Here is a 26,090-nt window from a genome sequence, read left to right as displayed (position 1 = left end):
AGGGGCACTAGCCCCCCCCCCCCCCCCCCGTTTCTGCCTGGGTTCGTTTTGAAATCTCGCCAACTAAAAAAAAAGGGATTCAGACGATAAATTGGATTTCCCCGGGATGAAGGGGGGTAAGGAAAACTGCGGACGAATTAGCAAGGGATGATCAATCCAAAAACCCCAAGGACCCGAACCCTTTCCCCCAATTAGGCCAAACTCGGACAAAGGAAAAATCACACTTTGGGTTTCCTTCACAAACTTTTACAGGGATTTTTTTTTGGAATCACTCAGATGGCTGACATGGCCACGCGGATAGACCCAAACCCACAGTTTAACAAGTCAACTTTGAGACACAAATTGGGACATTCAGGAGAAACGAAAAATCCAGCACCCCCTCTGCAAGGGGATCCAACGACATCGAAGGGGGGAAATTGGAAACCACAAGCTACGGAGGGGTCTTAAATGTTCTAACCAATCTTTCCTTTTTAGCAAAATCACCCCAACCTATGTGGGGGTAGAGGTTTCACTTTGTGGTGCTTGCTTTTCTTTGTATTTTAGCTTTCAGTTTTGTTTCAGTAAGATAAGATCTTGGGGTTGATACTTAATTTCATTTATTCATAATAATTGCATCACACATTATAATTTCTTTTGATAGATACCTCTCGTGATTCCTTGCAATACACGACTAGCAAAAAACATTTCAACGAAAAAACCAAATTTTCAAATTTGGGGAAAAAGTCGACAAAAGGAAGTTGGGAAAAACCTGGATTCTTCCTTTTTTTGGAACTACTTTTATACCAAACTAAGAATATTGCATTTACTTTCAAACCAACCAGGGGACATTTAAACTTATGTTGTGGGCGTCAGCTGAAATTTGGCAACCCAAAAAAAAAGGGGCATGAGCATGAAATTTGATTGAAAAAAAAGCGCAAAAAAAATTTTGGTTAAATCCCTTATTGCGATTTTTTAATGCCGGGTAGCGCACTTTTAAATCCAAAAAAAATTATTTTGGGTTTAAAATTCAAAAAAAAAAAATTTCGGGAAAAGCAAAACTTGTGTAAAAAATGGTAAACTTGCGTAAAAAAATTCCCCCAAAAACTTTTAAAAACCCCGATTTCCCCCCCCCCATTTTTTAAATGGTCATTTTTGGAACTTTGGACGGGCTATAACTTTCGCTAGGAACAGCCATTTGCCCAAAAACTTGGTACCAAACGACTCTACTCAAGAGACCTTTCCATAGGAATTAGAATATGTTGGGTTTTGAGACATAAAATGTTCACCCGCAAGTTGATGCTCTTAGTACATACACTAAATGCATCGCGCTACAACATACAAGTGTAAAAGTTGCGTAATTTGACGAAATTCGTTGATTTTTGTTGTATTATTCTATAATATCTTCGGTTCCTCAACATGAATCATGCTAAAAATTTGTCAGAACCTTCCAATCATACTTAACTACCGAACCTAATTTAGTTGGGAGAGATTGGCCTTGATGAAGAGGTCTAAAAATGACAAAAAGTTAGTAAATCCGGTTATAACTCAAATTCTGACCATCGAAATTGCTCAAACTAATTTAGGTTCAGTAAAACATAAGTGTTTACGTATGCTGACCAAATTTCAACAAAATTGTTACATGGGAATTAAGTATTATAACTTTTAGATTGTTTTCAAAATAATGTGCTGGCCGAAATAAAAGCTAAAAACCATTCAATGGTCAGCGCACGCGTCTTACGGTCGATGGCGCACTGCCTAGTTATATAAAGCAATAGACTAGCAAGCTATGTATAGTCTGTAACGACTTACCGTACCTTGGGACCCATACCGATGCGTAAACTTAATGTTTAAAAACATGCACTTCTCAAACTCGAAATGTTAAATAAATAATGCACTCCAGCAATCGCCAAACCTGTTTCCACATTTGGCCGCTATATTTCGACTTACTTCTCGACTTAGGGCGGCTTCAACGTCCGAACAGAGATTGTTTTTTTCCAAATCTGTCTATCCAGCATGAGTTTGTTAATCTCCTTGCTGCCGTCAAGCTCCGTGTCCTTCCGAAGGATGTCTTTGTAGTGTAGGTGTGGGTCTTCCCCTTCGACGATGTCCTTGAAGGGGGTCCCAGAAGAGAAGTTGATGACTCAATAGGTTCTTCATGTCTGGCTAAATGACCTGTGAGTCTCATCCTCCGTGCAGCTATCTTATCAGATGCTCCTGATGAGGGGTCCATACACCTTGGCGCTAGTCTCACTCTTTCCAGTCAATGTTAAGTGCCATCCTCAGCATTTTCGTATACCATCCATCAATACGTTTTGCGAGGGTCTGGCTGACAGTCCATGTTTCAGAGCCATATAGAAGGATGGACTCGACTGTAGCCAGGAAAGTCGTATCTTGAGATCTCTACGCATATCCGACTTCCATACAAGCTTCATCCTGGTGACATGCTCCCCATGCCTTAGCTTTCCTCACTTCGAAGGTCCTTCTCCGAACTCTTCATTCTACTACCCAAATAAACAAAGTCATCGACTTTCTCAATGTTCTTCCCACTCCCAGCAACCAGAGCCGGGTTATGATCATCTTTTCTTTCCTCTATAACTCTCTGGCCGCTATAACATATAACAACATCTTAACAGGTTACAAAAACCTGTATTTAGTTAAAGTCACCTCATTTTTTGTAGCGCAATGCACTACTGGTTGCTGTAACCAAAGCCCTCTAGCTCACAGTAGCGCGCGACCGCCGAAGGCGGTCTTGTGAAACAAGTGCGTCACGCAGTACGCGTATACACATGGCTAGGGAAGGGGGCCACGCCGAGCTGCAAAGAGTGACATGGTGAATCAACTGATGAAAGGACATAATCGCAACTAAGTTTTTGTATGCCCGATTTGTACTGCCAGGAGACGTGTAACAGCAGAACCATGTGTAAAGGTGTTTATCATAGGCGTTGCATGAATGATACGTGGGAGGACTATTGCCGCTGCGATCGCGGCGCGCAAGCATTCTTTGCTCTTACTTGGCCGCGTCAGCCTGTCATTCCGGCCGAGCAGTGGTAAGGGTAGGCTCGTGGGAACAATTATTTCCAAACGTGGCAGGTTGGAAATCGTTTCAAATTCATGATAAGGTAGAAGATTTATTTTCCAGGCCATTTTTGGTGGATAAACTGGGACTTGAAGATTAGGTTTATATTCATAAAATTTGTTTACCAATAAGGGGGCCAGAGCCCCCTTCATGAAAAGGCGCTTGAAAGTGAGTGTATAGGGTGGTTCTGAAGAGGGATGATATCGATACATATTAGGAGATCTAGCAGCACAGAGTCGTGCCCATTCGATCCCCCATGGAGAAACACTGTTTTTAGCCAAAGTTATTGCTGGTCAAAGGTCGACACTTTTGTGTAATTGTATCGTGCGGTAGATTTTCGATCGCAATCCCTGAAATAAAAATCCAGTCTAAAAATCTTCTCATACATTTTTTCCTCGCATAATGCAGATTATCCACTTTTGTTTAGAAGTTGAAAATGCATAAAATTATTGCTCTATGGTCATAACGAATGGAATCATAGTTTCATACATGCATTCCACACATTCTCCTTTCAACCTTTAGGGCTATATTTGGTGGATATAGGCATAATGAGGGTCAAATTTGCCTGGCTATACACTATTTTGAGTCCTAGATGTGTTCTACAATGAAATTATAATTGTTCCTGGATAGTAAAGACCCTTCACTGGTCCAGCATAAAACATCATGAGTTCAAGACGGCTTATAATGCCGAAATTGGTGGATGATAAAAAAGTCGATATTCAATTACTTTTATTGGATTATCCACCAGATTGGTAGATTGGCCATGTATGGTAAAATATCAAACCTTATTTTACATAAATGTTCAACCTCCTACATTTCATCTTTATCGACTGTTTCTAACCTGAATAATATTTATTATTAATTATTGATTTATGTGTTTCACTAATTCACATTGACTGATATCCACGAAACTATAGCCTTGAAACCCATACTTCAAACTTTATGCCATCCATCTGACACATGTTCCGTTTGCCCTTGCACCAAAATTAGAGTCAGTTTCAGACAATTTAAGCATAAATTATGACATCATTGCCATGTCGGAAGGGGTTTGTAAATGGGCCATTGTAAGCCTCAAACGTTTTGGTCGTTTGAGGCTTACAATGGCTCAGTAGAAATAGAGCAACTGACCCTGTCCCACTAAATTCAACCACTTATAGCCAGTTTTTAAAATACTAACAATCAAATAAAGATTGATAAATAATTATATATAATCACCAAAGAATATTTCGTCAAATCAAAAATCAAATCAAAATATAATGACACAAACATCATCACACATCATCAAAAATATATCTACTAAAGTTTAAAAATTATCTTAAATCTATTGGCCTAAACAACCAAGTTAAAATGAATCTAATTTACATTCTTTCCACTACTATATTGTATATTAGTTGATAAAGCGTTTTTTAGCAACATGAGGATTACACACAAGATATTCATTGTGCTTCTCTTTATTAGTAGCATAATTTAATCCCTCAATTTTTCCTAATACTTCGTCCGAAACATACCAAAAATGACTATCATTTACAGATCCGTTTAAAATAGTCTCTTTTTTGAAAGCCTCTAATCTCATTTTAAAACTTAACACAGTCCCACAATTCTTGACATCCGAGGGGAGTTTGTTCCAATATGGTCTCACCCTCTCCGGAAGAAAAGAACTGTGGACTTTCTTCATTTTACTGCTACTTTTACTGCATCTACTGTTTGATACCACATTAAGACCAGATCTGCTCATACTGAACAAACCAGCTCCGTAATTGGCCAAACCACTTATCATTTTAAAAGATTCAATGAGGTCCCCACGTATTCGCCGCTCTGCCAGCGTTGTTAAATTGAGGATTTCCAGTTGACGACTGTATGGAAGAGTACCCACCTCGTCAATCAGACGGGTAAACCGTCTCTGGACGCTCTCCAGCTCCAAGATGATCCCCCAACTTCGATGAGCCGCAACTGGACTCCACAATTGAACACAATACTCTAAATGGGGTCTTATCAAAGCTTTGTAAATGGATATCATCACAGATTTTTCCCTGATAATCAGATTTCTAACAATCCAACATAGTTTATTTCTAGTTAACTAATTCGTGTTTTATTCATGATTAAAGGAATGTAAAATAAAACTTATTGTTTCATTGAAAATTGACCCATTAGCCAGATCATGAATCTGAAAATATGTTGTTATGACGATTATTGGTTGGCCTCTCATTCATATTTTAGGAGCTTTTTTGTGGGATTGATTGTTTTCATTGGCTTTTTGAAGTGACATTGAGACATAGATTGGTTCAACCTCATGATATTTTCCTCCTTTTTTTTCTTTAAAAAAAGAGAGACTGGATTTACCTCCTTTACTTGGTTAGATCCTTAACTTATTTCAAGCAATTGACTAATCTGATTATAGTTTCAACTAATTTGATCCGAGTATTACAATACGGCATTTCCCCACCATAACCGATCTGTATTGGATAAGGAATTTAACAATTCTTTCATATCATCGTGCATTGTAAGCAGTTTACAGTTTTAACAATTTAATGACGTAATTGATGCTATTTTATTAACTTTAGATGTTAATATATAAGTATTCAGTATTTAACAGCCTCGGAATCTTAGCATCACTTCTTCTTACTTAAATTGCTGTTACCGTAACAGTACACTTACCTTCCCTGTATAATAATTATAATATCATAATTTACTCTACTCGTCATTATTAACAAAGTAAGTGATATCGATTTCCAGCAGAAATCGCTTTGGTAAGTAAGCGAGCGTTCATTATTTAAAACATAATATTAGCATACAAAATGTTTGATGGTTTGTTATACTTACACATGTATATGTTTCGAGTGATGAAGTGTAACATGTTATATAAACATGTTGTGTACACTTCTTGGCACAAACTGTCTACAACACACTCAACCACACAATGTCTGACTTATCATAATTTAGCATGTTGTGGTTTTTATCCTACTTCTCATGATACACATGTTGGAACCCGAAAATATTGATTCTCACTCATACACTTATCCAGCTAAGTAGTAAGATCTTTATTAGTGTATCGTACATAATAACATATATCATCATGAGATATTAATTTTGGGTTTAACTTGAACTAGATTACGGGGAAATGTTGTAAGGTATCAGACCAATACTACCTCATGTGACATCGTAGTAACCTTGTCGATTGTAGCGTCGTTACTTTATGATATAATATCGTCTCAATTTGCTCAACATGATATCATCTCTTTGTTCAATTCGCAACAAGGAAATGTGCAGATTTTCATTATCCTCAATAACCTATATATATAAATAACATACCATATGTATAGTGGTTGCTTCACCGGACCGATCAGATGCTACAGTGGAATTGTGTTACTGCGTGGTATGCCACATATTCCTGCTTTCAGCTGTTCACCGCTCACTTTGAGAGGCTTCCTTATAATGAGGCTGGTGAGACCTGCTCCGCGTCATGCTGCCAGTAGTTGTCCGGCCCTGTTAAGTCACCGCAGATTGAAATGGTAGGACTACCCTGGAAGTACTATAGACTTTAAGTGATGACATTCTGTGAGCTGCTTGTTTTGCTCACAGGGAGTGGATTATTGCTCGTCGTGGTTAGTGTGTGTGTGTGTGTGTGTGTGTGTGTGTGTATGTGTTCAGTATTCACGTTTTGTTGTGATTTATAAGGTGTTTACATTGATAAACGGTCAACTCCATTGCTGTTGATGTTAATCGATTTGATACAATTCAGTATCAATATTTACCGTGTTATGTAGTAGAACGTGTCTGTATTCTAAAGTATAAAAGTAGGTGTTTTACCGCTACTGCTGCTGAAGGTTTCAGACACATTTTGAACACACCTCGTTTCTCAGAACTATTTTACACATTTCCCTCTCTCTCTCTCTCTCTCTCTCTCTCTCTCTCTCTCTCTCTCTCTCTCTCTCTCTCTCTCTCTCTCTCTCTCTCTCTCTCTCTCTCTCTCTCTCTCTCTCTCTCTCTCTCTCTCTCTCTCTCTCTCTCTCTCTCTCTCGCTCTTTCTCTTTGTAGGTAGGTGTACAATGTAAGAGCCGTTCCTCAGTACCGAGGTGTATATTTGGTAACATGATATCATAGCTTGCTAGTTTAACTCACCAATATAGTTGATTGGTTTGCTGTCTACAGTTCCCAGGGAGCCTCCCAGTGCCTCCTTCAGTATTGTAAGGTATTTTTGTTGTCACAAACCAAATAATGTACATGTTGTCGGTTGTCCTCATTTGCGGTTTACTTCCTTTTTAAAACACCATCGTGTGAAATGGTGACTCACAAGTGACTACAAATGAACTAGAGGAGCGAATATTGTTACTCCTTTTTGATCCTTTGAGATTAAATTTGCGTGATGCTTACACAGCTAGGTGCCAGGTGGCATACTTTTTACTTTTATATTTGATTAAAGATCATGATTATCGATATCTGATCATCTAATTTATTCCTGATTTTGCAAATTTTGAACTAACACCCAACTTATAGTTATACCGTATTTATTATAGCAATTTTACAGTGTTGCTAATTATTGCTTGACGTAATATCAGATTTAATTAAATGAACATATTTGCTCCACTGACAGTAAAACTAAACACACCTCCTCACAAGGGATGGTAAGAGAACTGGTTGAAGAAGAGGGACAATGAAACCTTCAACAGGAACAAAACCCCATGAGGTAATTGTAATAACCGGGAGGTCACATGTCGTCATGTGACCGGGGGTCACGTGTGATTTGTGGTTACTTTTCAGTGTTGTGTAGTTCACTTTGATATGTTGTAGTGTAACAATCATACATTGAAACTGCTGCTGTTGTTGTTGTTGGTCTCCCTCAGTTATTAAGTTAGATATTCTAATTATTGAGCACTGATGTCTGTGATGTTATGCTCACGTGTGTGTTTTTCAGTAGACATTTTAAACCTTGTTATTTGATCCTAATTGTTTTGTTTACATTTTTCACTTATATTCTCAAATTCGATTCTCAAATTATCGAATTTGGGGTGCCATGAACACTGAACAGTTATCTGTTGATTTGATAATTGATAACGATTCATAACTAGTGTTAATATCCTGATGTATTCATTCCTGCAGGGTAACTGCGATACTATGACTAGTACGCTGGACCCAGACGAACAACTCCAGTTTCACTTGGAAAACATCAGAAGATCACTTGACGGCAATGACAAAGCTTCCACACTCGACCTGAAAAACTTCAACCTATCCGAACTGACTGCCACCCTCTTCAGCACTGACTCTGACACAATGGATCTCCGGACGGACTCCTTCAATAGCCTCACCCTCGACGAGAACACGCTGGATTATAACAAACATTCCAACACAGACAGTATCCTAACTTCAGACCCTGACACGGGAACAGTCGCCTCCCTCTCAGGAGTGCAGCTGGTCATGTCAGACAGCCCTGTAGACTTGAGGGACAATACATTTGACGTCATCAATTTTATGGACATGCCCGGTGATATCATGGATGACCTGGACGAGTATCTGGACGGTGAGTTTGATAGTCCCTACTCGACCCTGGATACGCGGTCCTCGCTGTCTGTGCCCGGTGGTAGCCAGTACTCTACTTTAGACACTGCTTCCAGTCCCCACCAGAGAATCGTGTCTCAACCCATACCTACTGTAGACAGTCTCTCCCAAATGATGTTTGCAATACCAAATCAGATGTACTCAGACCACGAGGACTCCCTTGAGCGTATGACTACAATTCCAAATCCGAACCAGACTACCAGGTCTGCAATTCCAAATCCTAACCAGACTACAAGAAGCATAACGTACGTGTCGAGCTTTAGTCTGGACACGATGGAGAAGGGCGAGGAGGAAGGGGAGGAGCCAGGGGATGTCATGGATGATGTCATAAGGAGTATCGCTCCTGCATCTTATGATGACTGTAGTTTAAAACTCATTCAGACTCCTCAGAGTTCTTATGGTGATGGTAGTATGACCAAACCTATTACTTACCCTACTCTGCATGGTGAGAATTTTATTTTTATAGAAATTCAACTGTAAATTCACACTTTGAAGTGACAAGTATTGATGTGCCTTGAGTAGGCTGGGTCTGGTTCTAAGTTTGTGACTATTTGTATAGCATGTAAACAGTCATCGTGTCTGACTTACTAGCATTTGCTAAATCTTACGATCTGTTTTTAGCTCCTAAGTTTCGCCCATTTTATAACTTTGACTATGACATCACCATAATCAGGGATTAAAATCAAAACTAATCGAGACGTTCTCAGGTGACCAAGTACGAACCCTGACTCCAGACATAGATCCACTAATATCTGATAACCTGGACAATGATAACAAAGATAAGACTATTGAGAGTAGTTCACTTCCTAAGGAGCATAATATCAAAGAAAACAGCACAAATACCAGTTCGGGTGAACGAAATGGAATGAGCGCCGAATCGGGCCAGCCTAATGGACATGATGATGATGAGTCAGGTGCTCGTAATAGAGCTGTATCTGTTCCTAGCCGCCCCAGAGTTGGTTCGTACGTGGGCAATCTTATCAAAAGATCGGTTTCCCAATCAGGCAACCTTCAACGGTACTGTGCTAATTTGACCTATAAAAGAACTAGTTCCCAATCAAGCGATCATAAAAGAGCTAGTTCTCAATCAGGAGATCTTAAAAGATCTAGTTCTCAAACGGGAAATGTTAAAAGATCTAGTTCTCAAACGGGAAATGTTAAAAGATCTAGTTCTCAGTCTAGCGATCTTAAAAGATCCAGTTCTCAATCCGGGGATCTCAAAAGATCTAGTTCTCAGTCTGGAAATATCAAAGGATCTAGTTCTCAGTCGGGAAGCATCAAAAGATCTAGTTCTCAGTCGGGAAGTATCAAAAGATCTAGTTCTCAATCGAGCGATCTTAAAAAATCTAGTTCTCAATCGGGAAATATTAAAAAATCTAGTTCGGGAGGTCTTAAAAGATTTAGTTTTGCATTGGGCGATCTCAAAAGATCTAGTTCTCAATCAGGGGATGTTAAAAAACTAAGCTCCCAATCGGGAAATATTAAAAGATCTAGTTCCCAATCGGGAGATCTTAAAAGTGGCCGAAGTACAGGCGCTTCAGGATCTGGCCTTGTCCGCAGTAGAGCCGGTTCCGTGCCTAATCGGCCCAGAGCTGGTTCGGACGCAGGTGACATCAAAAGATCCTGCTCTGCATCTGACAAGAAGAGACCTGTCTCTATGTTCTGTGAACGGTCCGGGTTCAAGATGCAAGTTTCTAACCATCCCAGTGATCAAGATGTCCGAGATAGTGGGTTTGATTCTCTGGAGAGCAGCAGCGTCACAAGTTCTCGTCCTCCCAAGGTAAGTTCAGTTTAGCACGCAATTTAAAGGTAAGTTTAGCACGCAATTTAAAGGTAAATCCAGTTTAGCACGAGATTTAATTTTATGGTCAAATAAAAGTTATCGCATCTACTACGTAGGAAGTCGCGACTTATTCACTTCTTAACACTGGTTAAAATCTTTCGATTTTAATAACCCCAGTATTTCATAAAGACCATCCCTTCCATTCTTCTAGCCTTTTTTCGAGCTGTAGTAATATTCATTATCCACACCGCTGACAGGTTATATTTTCACCTTTAGGTGGCACTTGCTTCTCACCGTGATCTCAATACTACCCACGTGACCTGAATTAGTGGACACGTGACCTTAATAGTGGGCACGTCAGACCTTGTTCATCATTACAGACCTGATATCGTTAAGCTACGCTGTATTTCATTCGAACATATGTGTAATTATTTGTGACACCACCCAATTGCGCAGCAGAGCCCTTGAAACACGATACCAGTCACACGTTTAAACTAGCTAAACACAACATTACACTAAGTGCTCGTTAATTGGGTTTTAATTAGTTAATTGGGTTATAATGTCTTCCCTCTGTTACACTCAGTTGAAATTGTCACTTTTGTACTGTTAAGAACGTTTCTTCCCGTTTCGGTGGATCTGTTGTTTGATATTGTTATGTTTCATGCGCTGTTGGAATCAAATCTTACAGCAGAACGTTCTAATTGTATCAAAGAACAGGTTAGAAAATTTGATTGACAAAATTGCATCACAATGATTTAAGACTCGCGAGGTTTTCATTTGGTGGCTATAAGTGGGCTATTAACCGGCTATTAGGGGGCTATTAACCGGCTATTAGAGGGCTATTTACCGGCTGTTAAAGGGCTATTAACCGGCTGTTAGGGGGCTATTAACCGGCTATTAGGGGGCTATTAACCGGCTGTTAGGGGGCTATTAACCGGCTATTATGGGGCTATTAACCGGCTGTTAAAGGGCTATTAACCAGCTATTAGGGGGCTATTAACCGGCTATTAGGGGGCTATTAACCGGCTATTAGGGGGCTATTAACCGGCTATTAGAGGGCTATTTACCGGCTGTTAAAGGGCTATTAACCGGCTGTTAGGGGGCTATTAACCGGCTATTAGGGGGCTATTAACCGGCTGTTAAAGGGCTATTAACCAGCTATTAGGGGGCTATTAACCGGCTATTAGGGGGCTATTAACCGGCTATTAGAGGGCTATTTACCGGCTGTTAAAGGGCTATTAACCGGCTGTTAGGGGGCTATTAACCGGCTATAAGTGGGCTATTAACCGGCTATTAGGTTAACCGGCTATTAGTCGGCTATTAACCGGCTGTTAGGGGGCTAATAACCGGCTGTTAGGGGGCTATTAACCGGCTATTAGTGAGCTATTAACCGGCTATTAGTGGGCTATTAACCGGCTATTATGGGGCTATTAACCGGCTATAAGGGGGCTATTGACCGGCTGTTAAAGGGCTATTAGTCGGCTATTAACCGGCTGTTAGGGGGTTATTAACCGGCTGTTAGGGGGCTATTAACCGGCTGTTAGGGGGTTATTAACCGGCTATTAGGGGGCTATTAACCGGCTATTAGTCGGCTATTAACCGGCTGTTAGGGGGCTATTAACCGGCTATTAGGGGGCTATTAACCGGCTATTAGTCGGCTATTAACCGGCTGTTAGGGGGCTATTAACCGGCTTTTAGGGAGCTATTAACCGGCTATTAGTCGGCTATTAACCTGCTGTTAAAGGGCTATTAACCAGCTATTAGTCGGCTATTAATCGGCTGTTAGGGGGCTATTGACCTGCTGTTAAAGGGCTATTAACCGGCTATTAGTCGGCTATTAACCGGATGTTAGGGGGCTATTAACCGGCTATTACGCTGATAGCCATCTAACAGTCGGTTGGCATTGTACCTACTTGCCGACTTAACGCCTTCAACTCAATGAACCGTGCGGGGGGAGTACGATCACTGCATCCTAAAGTCCTGTCAGGGCATCCAAACATATTCGCACGATAATTAAAACGATAATGAGCAATAATTAGCAATTGTCACTGAAATTACAAAGGCTGTGTCACTTTGTTATCGTGAGTAGGTTTGACGAATGATCTCAATGCTTACAACCTTTCACTTAATTACACTGCTGAGAAATATATATATCTGCAAACAAACAGGATTTAATTTAAACACATATATTTATATATATCAAGTGTTAATTGGGAGAAATGCGGTAACCTTGGCAGCACCTGGTAGTCTTGTGGTTGCCATGTGGTTGCCATGTGGTTACCACGTGTTACCCTGTTTTTTATCACGTGACATTCTCAATTTGACTTAAAAACGCTTCATTACACACTCAGTACAGTCCGGCCTATTATTATAAAATCCGGCACCGTTTTCTCTCTCTCTCTCTCTCTCTCTCTCATTCTCTCTCTCTCTCTCTCTTGCATCAAATTATATGAATATATCCGTGTTGCATTTCACTTCACATCATTAAGATATTTAACAGTGTGTAATATCAAGATCGTGTTGTTATTAGGGAGGATAATGTATTTACTCAATATCTGCTCGGATCGTGTCGCTAGTCATTGCCGAACATTATTTCCCAACACTTGTTGAATGTAATTTACTTATCTTAAGTGTAATTTACTTATCTTTATTACCGGCATCAGCTGTACGTTCCTTCCTTTTCTGTAAAACTTAATTCCTTTGAACATTCTAGTCTCACTTTCTCCGTGCTCAGTTTTGTAATTTCATACATTTTCGTCGATATTTTTGTACTGAGAATGACATTTGACGAAGTTTCCACCTTTCAGAGCTGGGATGTGTAATTAAAGAATTACATAATTGTTAAATAACTTGATCTCATGCTGGTATAGCCTTTCCAGTTGTTGTGCAGGAAGTTACTAGTAACCAGCTCATAATACATACCTCGTTGTGTATTGTGTGGGATATTTTAAATAGTCATTATTATTATAACGAGTTTCATCTTATAATATAGTCATTATAACGAGTTTCATCTTATAAAATAGTCATTATAACGAGTTTCATCTTATAAAATAGTCATTATAACGAGTTTCATCTTATAATATAGTCATTATAACGAGTTTCATCTTATAAAATAGTCATTATAACGAGTTTCATCTTATAAAATAGTCATTATAACGAGTTTCATCTTATAATATAGTCATTATAACGAGTTTTATCTTATAAAATAGTCATTATAACGAGTTTCATCTTATAAAATAGTCATTATAACGAGTTTCATCTTATAAAATAGTCATTATACCGAGTTTTATCTTATAAAATAGTCATTATAACGAGTTTCATCTTATAATATAGTCATTATAACGAGTTTCATCTTAAAAAATAGTCATTATAACGAGTTTCATCTTATAAAATAGTCATTATAACGAGTTTCATCTTATAATATAGTCATTATAACGAGTTTTATCTTATAAAATAGTCATTATAACGAGTTTCATCTTATAAAATAGTCATTATAACGAGTTTCATCTTATAAAATAGTCATTATACCGAGTTTTATCTTATAAAATAGTCATTATAACGAGTTTCATCTTATAATATAGTCATTATAACGAGTTTCATCTTAAAAAATAGTCATTATAACGAGTTTCATCTTATAAAATAGTCATTATAACGAGTTTCATCTTATAATATAGTCATTATAACGAGTTTCATCTTATAAAATAGTCATTATAACGAGTTTCATATTTATAAAATATCCTTGAAGGAAGGTCATCATTGTAACGAAAGCTGTGTAAGACTTATCCCGCACACACACATAATATTAAATGTGTGCCGAGATGTGATACTGGATACGCAAGACGCTATAATACATAATATTACATGCTACAGTGCAGTTTATAACATCGCCAGATCGAATCAATTAGGTAATAAAAGGAGTTGCAGTTTGGGTTGGCTTTACAGTTTACCCCTTTACCTCTTTACCGTACTGTCACTTTAGTGAAATTTTCATTTTAATACAGAGCGTCAGTTGTCTCTGGTCATTTTTCTGCCGAACAGTTTACGAATCGTGATGTTAATTGCACTATTCTTAAACATGACAAATGGCTTTTTGCTGAAATCTGTGATTTCCCATTAAATTAAATACTTTACATTCTAGATTCGGCTACATCTTCCATATAAATACCGCTAATAACTGTTCACTACAGTCCATATGATTATTTAATGACCGTTATTATACCTTTACACTAAAATTACATATCACGTAATAATGTGCATAATTATTTATAATTCTATAATTATTAGGTTAATTATTTAGTTGATTACTACAGATATTTACTTCAGCCGTCACGTGGAGTAAAGAGGGGAGCAAGAACAGAAAACAGTACTATGTCCAGCACAGGTACGTTAGATTATATCTCCATTGTTTTCGTATTTCGTACACTATCAAACAAATAACGATTTTAGAAGAAAATGGAGCATTGCCATATATAGGCATTGAGAATTTCCATATCTAGCCATTGATCATTACCATGTAAAGGAATAAGGTAAGACCATGTATGGTTAATTTGTTCGTTAGTTTTTATCAAAAGACAGGCTACCCATTAAATTTTAATGTTAAAGACTCCCCATCTGAATGGAGTGTTTGTGAGTTTGTCTGTCAGTTTGTTTGTAGTCACATGCCGGGGCTCGTGTCTAATAATACAACAGTACTGTATTTACTATGTTCAGTAATTAGGTTAAAGCAGTGACTGCGCCTGGTGTCACGTGAAACGCACATGTTGCCATGACTACACATCACCTGACCGCTTTCCGCCTTCCTGATTGGTTCACAGTTGCATCCCCGTGATTTCATTGGCTGTCGTTGTGGCAACCGGCGCAAGGCTTGATTGGCGCATGCTTTTCCACAGCGTGCTACTAGTGTTTTAGTTTTACAGCCTACGATTTAGTACACTTTGTATTTTGTACTCATGTTAGTGTGTATATATTATAGATTAATAGTCGTTGCTATGCCCACTAAATAGAACATATCACCTCTCCATCATGGCTGTTAAAAGTGAGTACCCTTCAGTTGCTAGCTTTCCGTAATTTACATGTTGCACATACATAATCAACCAATAAAATTGCATCAAAATAAAGCAAATGATGCAATCTTCAGTCTTATAGAAGTTTTGAATACATTCTTTATTCTGCTTAAAATATTCTGCTTTTCTTCTGCTGACAGAATCTTGATACCAAGACAGTAGCTTGTCCCCAAATTTGACACTGAGTAACAAATCAATAGTTGCGATACTCTTCATGTATTCAATATCCATGAACTACATACATACGACAGTTTCAAGTGCACTGTAGCTTGTGTCGGCACGCACGAATTTCTCAGCGTTGTGCAGTGAATACACTCCGCTCCGATATACTGTATTATATAAACTGCTCGTTCAGTGGTGTTTTTAAAGTAAGCATGTTTTCGAAAATATAGACCGATGTTTTCTCTTTTCTGGTACATTTTCGATTGAATTGTTTGTCTTCTTATAATCGCAAGCCATTCAAAGCTCTGTTTGCTTGGCCCATCGTCGTGATCGCAGATTGAGAGGCAACATTGGGTACGGACAATTCTCGCAAATGTTGTGATCCCACATCTGATAATTTGTATTGCAAAATGTATAAAATATACAACAATTAAGCGATTCGGCAACCACCACTCATAAATGTTGCCTCTGATCGCAATCTGTTGTTTATATACCATACTACAATTTTCTACTGACGTCAATCTGAACGTGTTGCACCCAATTATAATGAATTAGCCGTGCTACAGGCCCACCAGATACCACACTTGATACACGTCACGCCTTAAACGGATAATATCTCGATGTTGTCAGACTCTGTAAATAGTAATCGTCCCTCTGGTCCCTCTGGTCCCTCTGGTCCCTCTGTTTCCCAGACGTCCCTCTGTTTCCCAGACGCCCAGGAGTTGCGTCACCCTCTCAAATACTAATTCTATTGATATAAACAAATGAAAACAGTTTCCCGACGACACCAGATAATATCATCCCTTATTTATAAACACAAACATCAGTCCCTGCCAATCCCTCACCGCTCCGGGTTGATCCAATTTCTCAATTTGATATGTGATACATGTTTATCGGCCGAATTTTGTTTCACGAGTCCCCGTGTTTTGTGGCAGAGAACCTCCTCTCACTCTCCCACTGGAGACCGTGCCCTCCTGCTGCTATTTATAGAAATGATCGAGGATTGTGTACTAGTTTCATGTGTTTCTGTTCACATAATATTATCATGAACTTTTTGTGGGATGTCGCGCGCATATTTTGATTTAATTTAATAACAAAGATGGGACACGTTCGAGAACACCTTGTTTAAAGATCATTGTGCTTAGTTTCACACAAGTTACACTATATTATGTGATTCATTTAATATTAATATCGGCACTTCAATACAAAGCGATGATCGTTTAGCTTTGCCGATGATGGATGACTAATGCAACTGTTCGATGTACATTTTGTGAGAGGTAATAGTTAATAAGAGAGTTGACTTGCACTGATTTATAATTTACAGATCATGTCCAATATTTCAAATTTATAAAGGTAATTACATTAAGAGTCGACAATGTTGACTGTTGTCCACAAAATTTGATGACCCACTAACTTTGTGTCTCGTTTACCGTGATCACTTAAATAAAATCAAAAATTTCTTTCCTTACACAAAGATGTAAGGAAATCTGATTTGCATTAATTTAAGTATGCGCACAAAGTCTCTCACTTTCAAAGTCTCCAAAGTCTCACAAAGTCTCTCACTTCCAAAGTCTCAGAAACTCTCTCACTTCCAAAGTCTCAGAATGTCTCTCACTTCCAAAGTCTCAGAAAGTCTCTCACTCAGAAAGTCTCAGAAAGTCTCTCACTCTCAAAGTCTCACAGCAGCGCATTGCTCATTGCAGACAAATACTGGCCATTTAATTAGAAACTGTGCGTGTTGAATATCCATAAGTGTACAAAGGCAATCATTGTCACCACACGCATTTCTCGGTTTCAATAATCGTAAATAGATCTTTCAAATTGGCAACAAAGTGATATTCTCCCTACATTTCCCAGGCCAGAGCGATGATAAATGCTTCCTTTCTGGTTAATGAGTATAAGCTGTTCCGTTGAAAATAAAACTACCTTGCGACTTAATTTGTTAAAGTAATGATGTTAAACGCATGTTGTGAATATTCGCGATATTGTGTATTATCATTTATCATTTATCCCCTGAGACCTAATATTGTGTATTATGATAAAGTGAGACCTAATAATATTGTGTATTTTAATAAAGTGAGACCTAATATTGTGTATTTTAATAAAGTGATATACTTCCACGAATTATAACTTATTCAATAAAATATCAGATATAATTTAAGCGGGAGTTATTGTGAATAAAGCTGCCAGTTCAAAACACCATGTGATCTACTAATTACTAATTACTAATTAGTTCTTACTAATTACTAATTACTAATTACTAATAGACTGTTTGTTTCAGGTGGTGTTAGTGGGAACTCCTTGGAGGATGTCAGTTGTCCTAGCTCCCCTGTAATGAGCGACTCTTCTGAAATCAGTCCTCCAAGACACGTGAGTCTCCTTTCTGGGTATCTCATACACAGTAACTTTAGCAAGTTACTTTAGCGAACCCTCGTATTCAATATGCATCAGAACAGATACTCCTATCTGATCGCCAAATCATAATTCTAAGTACATTATATAATAATAGTTCGGTCTAAGTTGCTTTATTAAATCTTGACTGACTTCCTACTTCTACTTCCTACTTCTACTTCCTACTTCTACTTCCTACTTCCCACCCCTACTTCCTACTAATAGTTGTGTTTTCAGAGCACGTCAATATCCTCGCTCCCGGACCTACCCTCCAGTATAGGACGCAGTAGGAGTGTGGCCAGCAACTCCTCCGACCACATCCTCACCACCCTGGACAGACCACGTACTCAGTCCTTTGCTGGTACTCCCATTAGACAGGCCTGGTTACAGGTAACTTGTTCGGCTCATTGGTTTTTGAGTATCTTCGTTTAATCCTGAGTAGATATTTGTTTAGTTGTTGTATTATGATGTATCATGATATCCAATATTCATGTTCGATGATTTCATGTGTTCGATTGCATTCCATTGATGATCTAGATAAAGTCATGAGACGATATGAAGACCCAAATAACATGAACTTGAGCTACAAACAGTCTCAGACTAAAACATATCATCACGTGACCTAAAATCATCTTGCCTCAGGTGTGTTGTTACGAACGAGACGCTCAGACCGGTAACTTCCTCATTGACAAACACAAAGTTCAGATAGACGGCAAGTTCCTCCATCCGGAACTGAACAACGACCCTGAACTTTACAGGTACGTATCTTGATTAGGTATCTCTTTTAGAGATATTATCTGCTTTGTACGTGATCTGATGTGTAAAGTTTGACTTTACAGATAACAACAAACATCATGATTAATGACTCCCGTTTAAACACGAAACTGTGGATAAATACTCGGGCATATTTGTGATGAATTACTAAGACTTCTGAGAGGCTAGAAGTGCGTACTTATATTCTGTGCACAATGAAATAGTTGTAATTACAGTGGTAGTGACAGCTATTGGCTCGTGTCAACAAATTTATTGTTGTGATTTGTGTTTGAATATTTTTATATAGAATAAGTCAACTGAATAAGTCAATTTTCTTGGATAGCAACTTTATTTAAAATGTTGAATTCCGCCGTATTGATATCATCAACCCATTGATATCGTCTACCTTAGTCGGTAATATTATTTGGGGCCTAATTTGGTCCTTTTCGGGCCAAAGAACCATATTTATAACAGTCCATATTTTTACCCCCCATAATTTAACCCCCCGAGTCAAATTTTGATGTTCCCTTTGGTATATCAATCATAATATGCTTAATGTTTCTTTCATTCACGTCCAGAAGTATGCTCACGTTATTGTTTGCTAGATTGAAGCTAGTTCTGGTTCAAAAAGTCAGATTTGTCTACGATTCCCCCCATCCTTTCAATTTGAGTGGTTAACTAGGAACAATTTCAATCGGATATCTAATGAAAATAATATTAAATTTGGTGTGAAAGCGGCAATGTGGTTATAATTGCGGGAAAAAAAAAGTCGCAGTTAAAATTGTGGGGTTCGAATTCTTTTCGGTCCAAAGAACCATGTTTATAACAGTCCATATTTTTATAATATTACCGACTAAGGAAATCAGCAATTTAAAAAATATATAATTTGTTCAATTAAGATTACCCGTCAGGATATCGTTAACTGGTCTTGTTAACGAGGAGCGGCTTCCCAAAACAGAGAAGATGTTGCCGGAGATAGGAGACGGAGTTATCATATCACGTGACCGGGCCACGGGGGATGTTACCCTTACTAAACTCTGCCGTAAAGACGTATATTTGATGGTTAGTGTTTTATTTCTTGTAGAAATGTTTTTTTTAACGTTTGTAAAAGTTTTGTTTTCTGGATATTCTGATCCGGCTTCAGCCGTTTATTTGTTACATTTTATCTTTTGTGTCTTCTGAAACTTTGAATATTCAATGTGCCAAATAAAGTACGTTACTAAGTTAAGGGCAATTAGTTAATATGTTCTGTACAAGTTGACGACCTGGCACGCATTCCAGAAGCTACATAATGTACATCTTGGCTGGCTCTCAACAACACTCCACATTCTTTTACATTATCACTTGATATTCCTCAACTGTTGAACAAATATTTACAGTACTATTTCACATGACACAGTCGTAGCCAAACGGAAATGCCACTCTGCACACCGTGCACTTTTCCTTGCACTAAACAATCTCACACATAATATTACCCGATCTTTGCAAATCTTAATCCAATAGGGGCGCATTAATATCAGACACGTGCATTAATATCAGACACGTGCATTAATTTCAGACACGTGCATTAATTTCAGACTGGCCAGCTTATTTCGTTGCCGGGGTTATTAAAGAAGAGTGTGCTGATAAGTGCGCGTCCATCCTGGCTGACATAACATATCTCCTGGTCTTACCTGTACTAAATATAGCTATTGCATAACATACCTTGGTAATCAAAACACTGTGAGCAATCGAACGCCTTCTGCGAGTGGTATAGCCTGTTGAGTGTAGACTGTAGACTGTAGCTCTATCTTCATCAAGATTTTTGTATGTCTTAAAATGGATTAGATAGATGAATAGAAAAGTTCCAATATGATTTGTAATAATAGGTATCTAATATGATAAGTCGTGTGTGTTGATTAAATCACTTATTTTCCAAATTAGTTGGGAAATGTGCCGACCTCTGGTTAAGTCATGAGATTCCTTCAACAAGAATAGCACAAACTATATATTATCAGAGGACATTTAACATATTTTGTTAACATGGCTTCGCAACCAAATCTTGGGAAAGAGCCAACTATATTTTGTAATAATAGTCGCCTGTGGCACGTACACGTCGCCTGTGTACGATATGGTAAATTGGAGAGTAACAAATTTGTTGAATTTCCAATAAACCCTGCAAGACAGTCACTCTATTCTACGAGATATAGGATATCGTGTTAATCTTTCAGAAATAGAAAGTGCTCGTATATAAGTGGTCTCTATAACATTCTATTCACATTTGTCCCAATTTCGTGCAGGATATTGTATTGGTGACCTTACAGAGAATACCAAGTGTGTCACAGAAATAACGAGTCTGTAATATGTTGAGAATTAATTGTGTCAGTGAAATTATTGTTAACTTTATCATCATGTAATCCGAGCCGATTTATTAACCCTGAGAAATCATAATAAGGCATCGAAAACGACACATTCTCCACTTCACCCGTCACTGCGATAAGACAATCAGAAATTACTCTCCAGACGACCAATTAATATTTGTCTTGGCCAATAAATATTTGTCTCGGCGGATAATTTAACAATTTAGCTGTGAGCTACAGTTAAATTGCTTGTCTGTGAGCTCATAGATGTCTTAGTAAGCAAAGTAAAGCATTCTCGTCTCGGGAAACTAAACATGAAGTACTACACGTATATTTAAAGATGTAATGTATCGCACGGTACTTGGTGAGCTGCATCTGTGAGTGTGATGGTACACGAGCATAATGATTAATTAATATCACAATATTATAGTGGACTGAAGTTTATTTTCATGTGTGATTGAACAGGTATTGATCGCATAATTGCACATTCCGTGTATACCCGTACATTAATTATGTACATATTATCATACAGTTTGCAATAAAACGAGTCAATTTTATAGTTTTTGGGGAAATTATCCGGGTCTAAAAGTGTAAAATGTTTAAACTTTTGTCCACACACAATTTATAAGTATCACATTTTTAGCTTTGTTATCTCCGCTTTAAGAACACACACGTCATATTTTATGTACTGCAAACTGTTTTCCGGAAACATTCCAGATAAAACACCTCTCTCTTCAGAACGACAATTTCCTGGCGCTGAAGGAAGATGAGAAATGCAAGGGAAAACATGAAAAGCTCGAACAAAATACCACCTACACGATATTTAACAAACAAAAGTTTGTGGAAGATGTCCGGAATAGTGCCATCGACCTCACCAAGATACATACCATCGGACAGGTATGTCAGGCCGAGGGTTTAATTAGTTTTTAATCGAGTAATTAATTGTTCATTTATTAGCTTTATCTATTCGATTCTTAGTTAGATAATTGACTTCAGTTTAACTTATTGATGAATTGGTTAAATAATTCATAACAACCATGTAATGTGTCATACAGTGGTAGTGCTGGAATATTCGCAACTTTAAAACTGCCCCACTTATTAAACTTTAGTGGGCCCACGTGCGTATTAACTCTGCATAATTAAAATTATACGTGTAACATTGCCGTTTGTTAAGTTACTTTCATTTTATGTCCTCGGACATAATTATCCGACATGATTATCCGACATAATTAATGTTGGCAATTTTAACACGTTTCCAAGTAGTAAAATGTCTGCTGTCACGCGAGCCTGTCAAATTACATTCATGGTGTAACTGTGTAACTTCTTCAACAGGTGGCGATATCGTTCATAAAGATAAACGGTAACTCAGTAAAGGGTGTTCCTTGCTGGATTAAAGTGCAGTGTCTCGAGGCTATGAACCTACTTAAAAGTAAGTTTCATACTTATTTTTTGTTGAATTCTATCAGTTGTTTCGTTTAACTGCGGTTCATTAATGATGTGTACTGTGTGCAGATTGGATGCCATTAATCACAATCTAGGAAAGCATGCAAAAAATTTGTTCAATGTGCATTGTTGTTTTGATTGATGTTTATTTCGCATCATGATACAAATATTGTACTCCGTGGTAACCATCGCGCGTGTCGCTGATATTTACAATCATGCTCCTTCCGTAAATGTTTGGAGAACTTGGCAGAAAAATATTTCGATCGTGCAGAGTTTTGCATGGCTCAGCATATTAGGGCACATAGTTTAGTACTAGGTCAGAGCTAAATTCTTGATGCCAACGTTCAGTGATTTAATACTGGAAAAATTCCACACTTGTCATATAACGGCACGTAGTGATTGTATTGAATGCTGTAAATTTGTATCGTGTCGCACAGTAGTCGTAAAACCCCCCGCATGCCACAACTTATCAAGTCACAAGTGTTGAGGTATCGTATCGCGAGCTAGTCTTCGCTGGTGCTGTTTAATAGTTCCCCATGTTTGCTGATCACCCAGAATAATGTGCCAGCAAAACAAAACAACAAATTAATTATCTAATTGAGTGTATGATGGCGTGCCCCAGGAATAAAGCCAGAGACAAGAAGAAGGCTCAATACCATAGCCGAGTGTTGATAGATCTGACTCGATCAGTGTACTTCGCTTCGTGTAATTATATACTAATGAGATTAACTGAACTCTGAAGAGATTGTCGAGTGACACAGATAGCAGTCCTGACACATTCTTCTCATATTTCTAGATTGTTCCTTCTTTTTTTACACTGAGATACACTTCTATGTTCCACGTGATAGACATTCTATTTTGATAGAATGTTTGGAGGGTTCTATTACTCTTTCTATGTCTTGAGCTTGTCTCGCAGCCTAACATTTTTTTCCTTTTTGAATTCCAAGTTTTTCTGTACATCACTGATTTTCTACTTCTTTTGATCTATGATTTGTGTGCGAGAAAGCTTATTTACCTCAACAACTCATGTAATCATCAAACTATTTGTCTTAAATTTGATTCTTGTTAAGACCACACTAGACTGCATTAATTAATATTTATCCAATTTCCAGCCTTGAAATTATGAATTCTCCTCAACATTAAACGCAGGGAAATAAACATCTTATATATTTCAGGTTTACTGGCAGGATCCACATCAGAAGAAAGAGAATGGCTGAGAAAACCCAGCTTGGATTGCGCGCAATCGCCACGTCGTGTCAGCAAAGCTCGTCTCTCATTCGGTAAAAGTCTCAGCAAGGGCTCGCTCAAAGACTCAAAATCCTCCGTAAACTCATCAGACTCGGGCAACACGCCCATACCACGTACCAAGTCAAAGTCTCAGATGTTCAGGAACAAGAAAAAGTCCCAAGTTAGTAACGGTGCCAGTCCCGAGCCACGGTCTAACCGGAACAGCGGCGTATCTCAGCACCTGGAGCCTTTCACGCTGAACTACGATTGTTTGGATGCAACGGAAGAGGCGCCGCCCTCTCGGGCACTGAGGGACAATGAGCTGTTCAGATCTCGGAGAATAAGTTCGCCGCCCAATAACCTGACGTCGGCAGATGTGTCGCTGCCGCTGCGGCGGGACAGTCCCAGTTTACCCAACACTTGAGGGAGTGCGGGCTGTACTGTGTCGTACTGTTCCAGTATATACGTTGCTATTTTGTAGAGTGTGGAATGTTTAACCTCACAGGGACACTCAGATCTCCAATTTTATCTAAAGTTCAATTTTCTGGATTTTGTATTCGTGACCTCTCTCTCAAAAAATCAAAATTTGAAATTCTTTCAAATCATTTAAGAACTCTCTGGATATTACCCGTACGGATGTTTTGTGAGTATTCGGAAATATTCGGGACATCGCGAAAATGTTATGATGTTTATCATTCTGGGTTGATGTTAAAACTTTTTTTACTTTTGATATCTTTCAAAAACTTTTATATATTATTCTGTTTTGTGTCTTTTCGTTGCTAAACTGTCTAAATTTAATTTCACTGCTTAACAGAATTTTGTTGGTACACGGTGATGAGAGTATAGCACCAGTTTTCGTTCTAGAATTCTTGGTTGCCATGCATTATATTCAACAAAATTAACATTTTTCAAGATTTTTCTTCGATCTGAGCTATATTGTTAAAAGATTAACTTACCGATCATGGAATGTGAACTGTTACATATTCGCGTGATCCATTATTTACTAAGATCGATTCATATTGTTTTGCCGAGATAATATGTTTCGAAGGAGATTATAAGTGATGAGATTATAATAAGCGATATTAATAGAAATGAGAAAATTGTCGACTTTAAGTTATATATACTGTTAACAATAATTGCTTGTCATTAAATTCCTCTGTAGTCTCTTGTCAAAGGTTGACGGTAGGAAATTATCTCGGGCTTCAGAGATAAGGAAAGGCTGAAAGGTACCCATGTAGCCTTTGTTCCATTCTAATTATTGCTTGAATGATATCACTGGGAAAATTTTGTTCTAGTTTTATCGCCATGAAAGTAGTGGAGAATGGGATAAAAGAAATGACTTGATAGCTGAGCTATGAGCACATTGTGATTTGACAGGTGCGTCCTAAATGACATCCGGGTAATAATTATCCTGAATTCCGCAAAATTTTAAATAAACAAATGGACGGCGCATGGTGAAAATATTTACGAAAGACATCTATATTGATCGTAACTTGTTTGCGCGCGCACTGCACCATGGCGCGCTGCATGCACGGAGAATGCACGCTGATCCAATGTTTGGAGACGTATGGGAAAACTGTTTTGACAATGTTTCGAGGCTCACCAATATTATGAAATGTAGCCTAAATAATGCGAGACTATACTGGATGTATTATCATGGCGATAATATTTCGTCTTTATTCATTTATTTCAAATGAAAATTCAAAAAGTGTGTGAAATGAACACGATTTACCTTTGATCTGCCTATATTGATGTTAGATGCCATCCTATCCTGTCAGATTCAAGAACTTGATTCGTGACCAGCAGATCTCGTTTCAGTAGTTAGAGGCTGGATATACTGTTAATAATGTCTTGGAGCATCGTATACATGGTATATATAGTAGCCGACGAATGGATAACAAACTGTATTGCATTCCTCCGCCGAAATCTTGAAGCAGCTGGTAACGTTAATAATAATATTGTTCTTGTCCCTCCACGACTACTTGTCATCTACATTCCAGGACCCAGGGTCTCCAGAGTTAATTTCTATTATGTAAATTCAGTTTGTTTTCCATTATCGGTGGTGCCGTATGTATTTTTCACGTAATTGCCTCCAATATTGCTTAGCATCTAGAAAACCTTTTGATGTCCACATTCCATTCGTGTAGGTTCATGAAGTATTGATTGTGTTTTGAGTTTTCACTGGAAGGTCAAATATTAATTCACCGTCATAGTATTCGCAAGCCTATTTGAGCTCCTGAGTATTTGTTGGCCTACTCAGTTGTGTATACAAACCTGAGTCATTTCAATTACTGTGAGTATCAGTCATAGTTACATTTAAG

General features: G+C 38.2%; 2 protein-coding genes across 3 annotated transcripts in view; both read left to right on the top strand.

Annotated features, from left to right (window-relative positions):
• LOC134822799 (protein ABHD13-like) overlaps positions 1-26,090 on the top strand; it is a 948,842-nt gene that overhangs the window by 617,093 nt on the left and 305,659 nt on the right. The gene's annotated exons all lie outside the window — the stretch shown is intronic.
• On the top strand, positions 7,671-24,920 carry LOC134822795 (serine-rich adhesin for platelets-like). Of its 2 annotated transcripts, XM_063834052.1 has the most exons (12): positions 7,671-7,739; positions 8,153-9,053; positions 9,316-10,388; positions 14,715-14,772; positions 17,898-17,986; positions 18,245-18,397; positions 18,650-18,765; positions 19,672-19,822; positions 21,838-21,996; positions 22,432-22,528; positions 23,165-23,247; positions 23,718-24,920. In XM_063834052.1, exons 1-11 carry the CDS (start codon positions 7,707-7,709, stop codon positions 23,212-23,214), a joined length of 2,880 nt encoding a protein of 959 aa, XP_063690122.1. In that variant the 5' UTR covers positions 7,671-7,706; the 3' UTR covers positions 23,215-23,247; positions 23,718-24,920. The 2 variants fall into 2 exon arrangements, with proteins under 2 accessions (XP_063690122.1, XP_063690121.1); XM_063834051.1 differs by lacking the exon at positions 23,165-23,247.

Source organism: Bolinopsis microptera, chromosome 11 (assembly GCF_026151205.1).
Source record: "Bolinopsis microptera isolate Bmic1 chromosome 11, MBARI_Bmic_1.0, whole genome shotgun sequence".
Classification (NCBI taxonomy): Eukaryota; Metazoa; Ctenophora; class Tentaculata; order Lobata; family Bolinopsidae; genus Bolinopsis; species Bolinopsis microptera.
The sequence above is the reverse complement of the archived record's forward strand: the minus strand, read 5'-3'. Positions and strand labels throughout refer to the sequence as shown.

Coding starts and splice junctions, on each gene's coding strand:
- LOC134822795 (XM_063834051.1), top strand. CDS start 7,707: ATGAAACCTTCAACAGGAACAAAACCCCATGAG. Junction 7,740..8,152: donor CAGGAACAAAACCCCATGAG/GTAATTGTAATA, acceptor TCATTCCTGCAG/GGTAACTGCGATACTATGAC. Junction 22,529..23,717: donor GGCTATGAACCTACTTAAAA/GTAAGTTTCATA, acceptor TATATATTTCAG/GTTTACTGGCAGGATCCACA.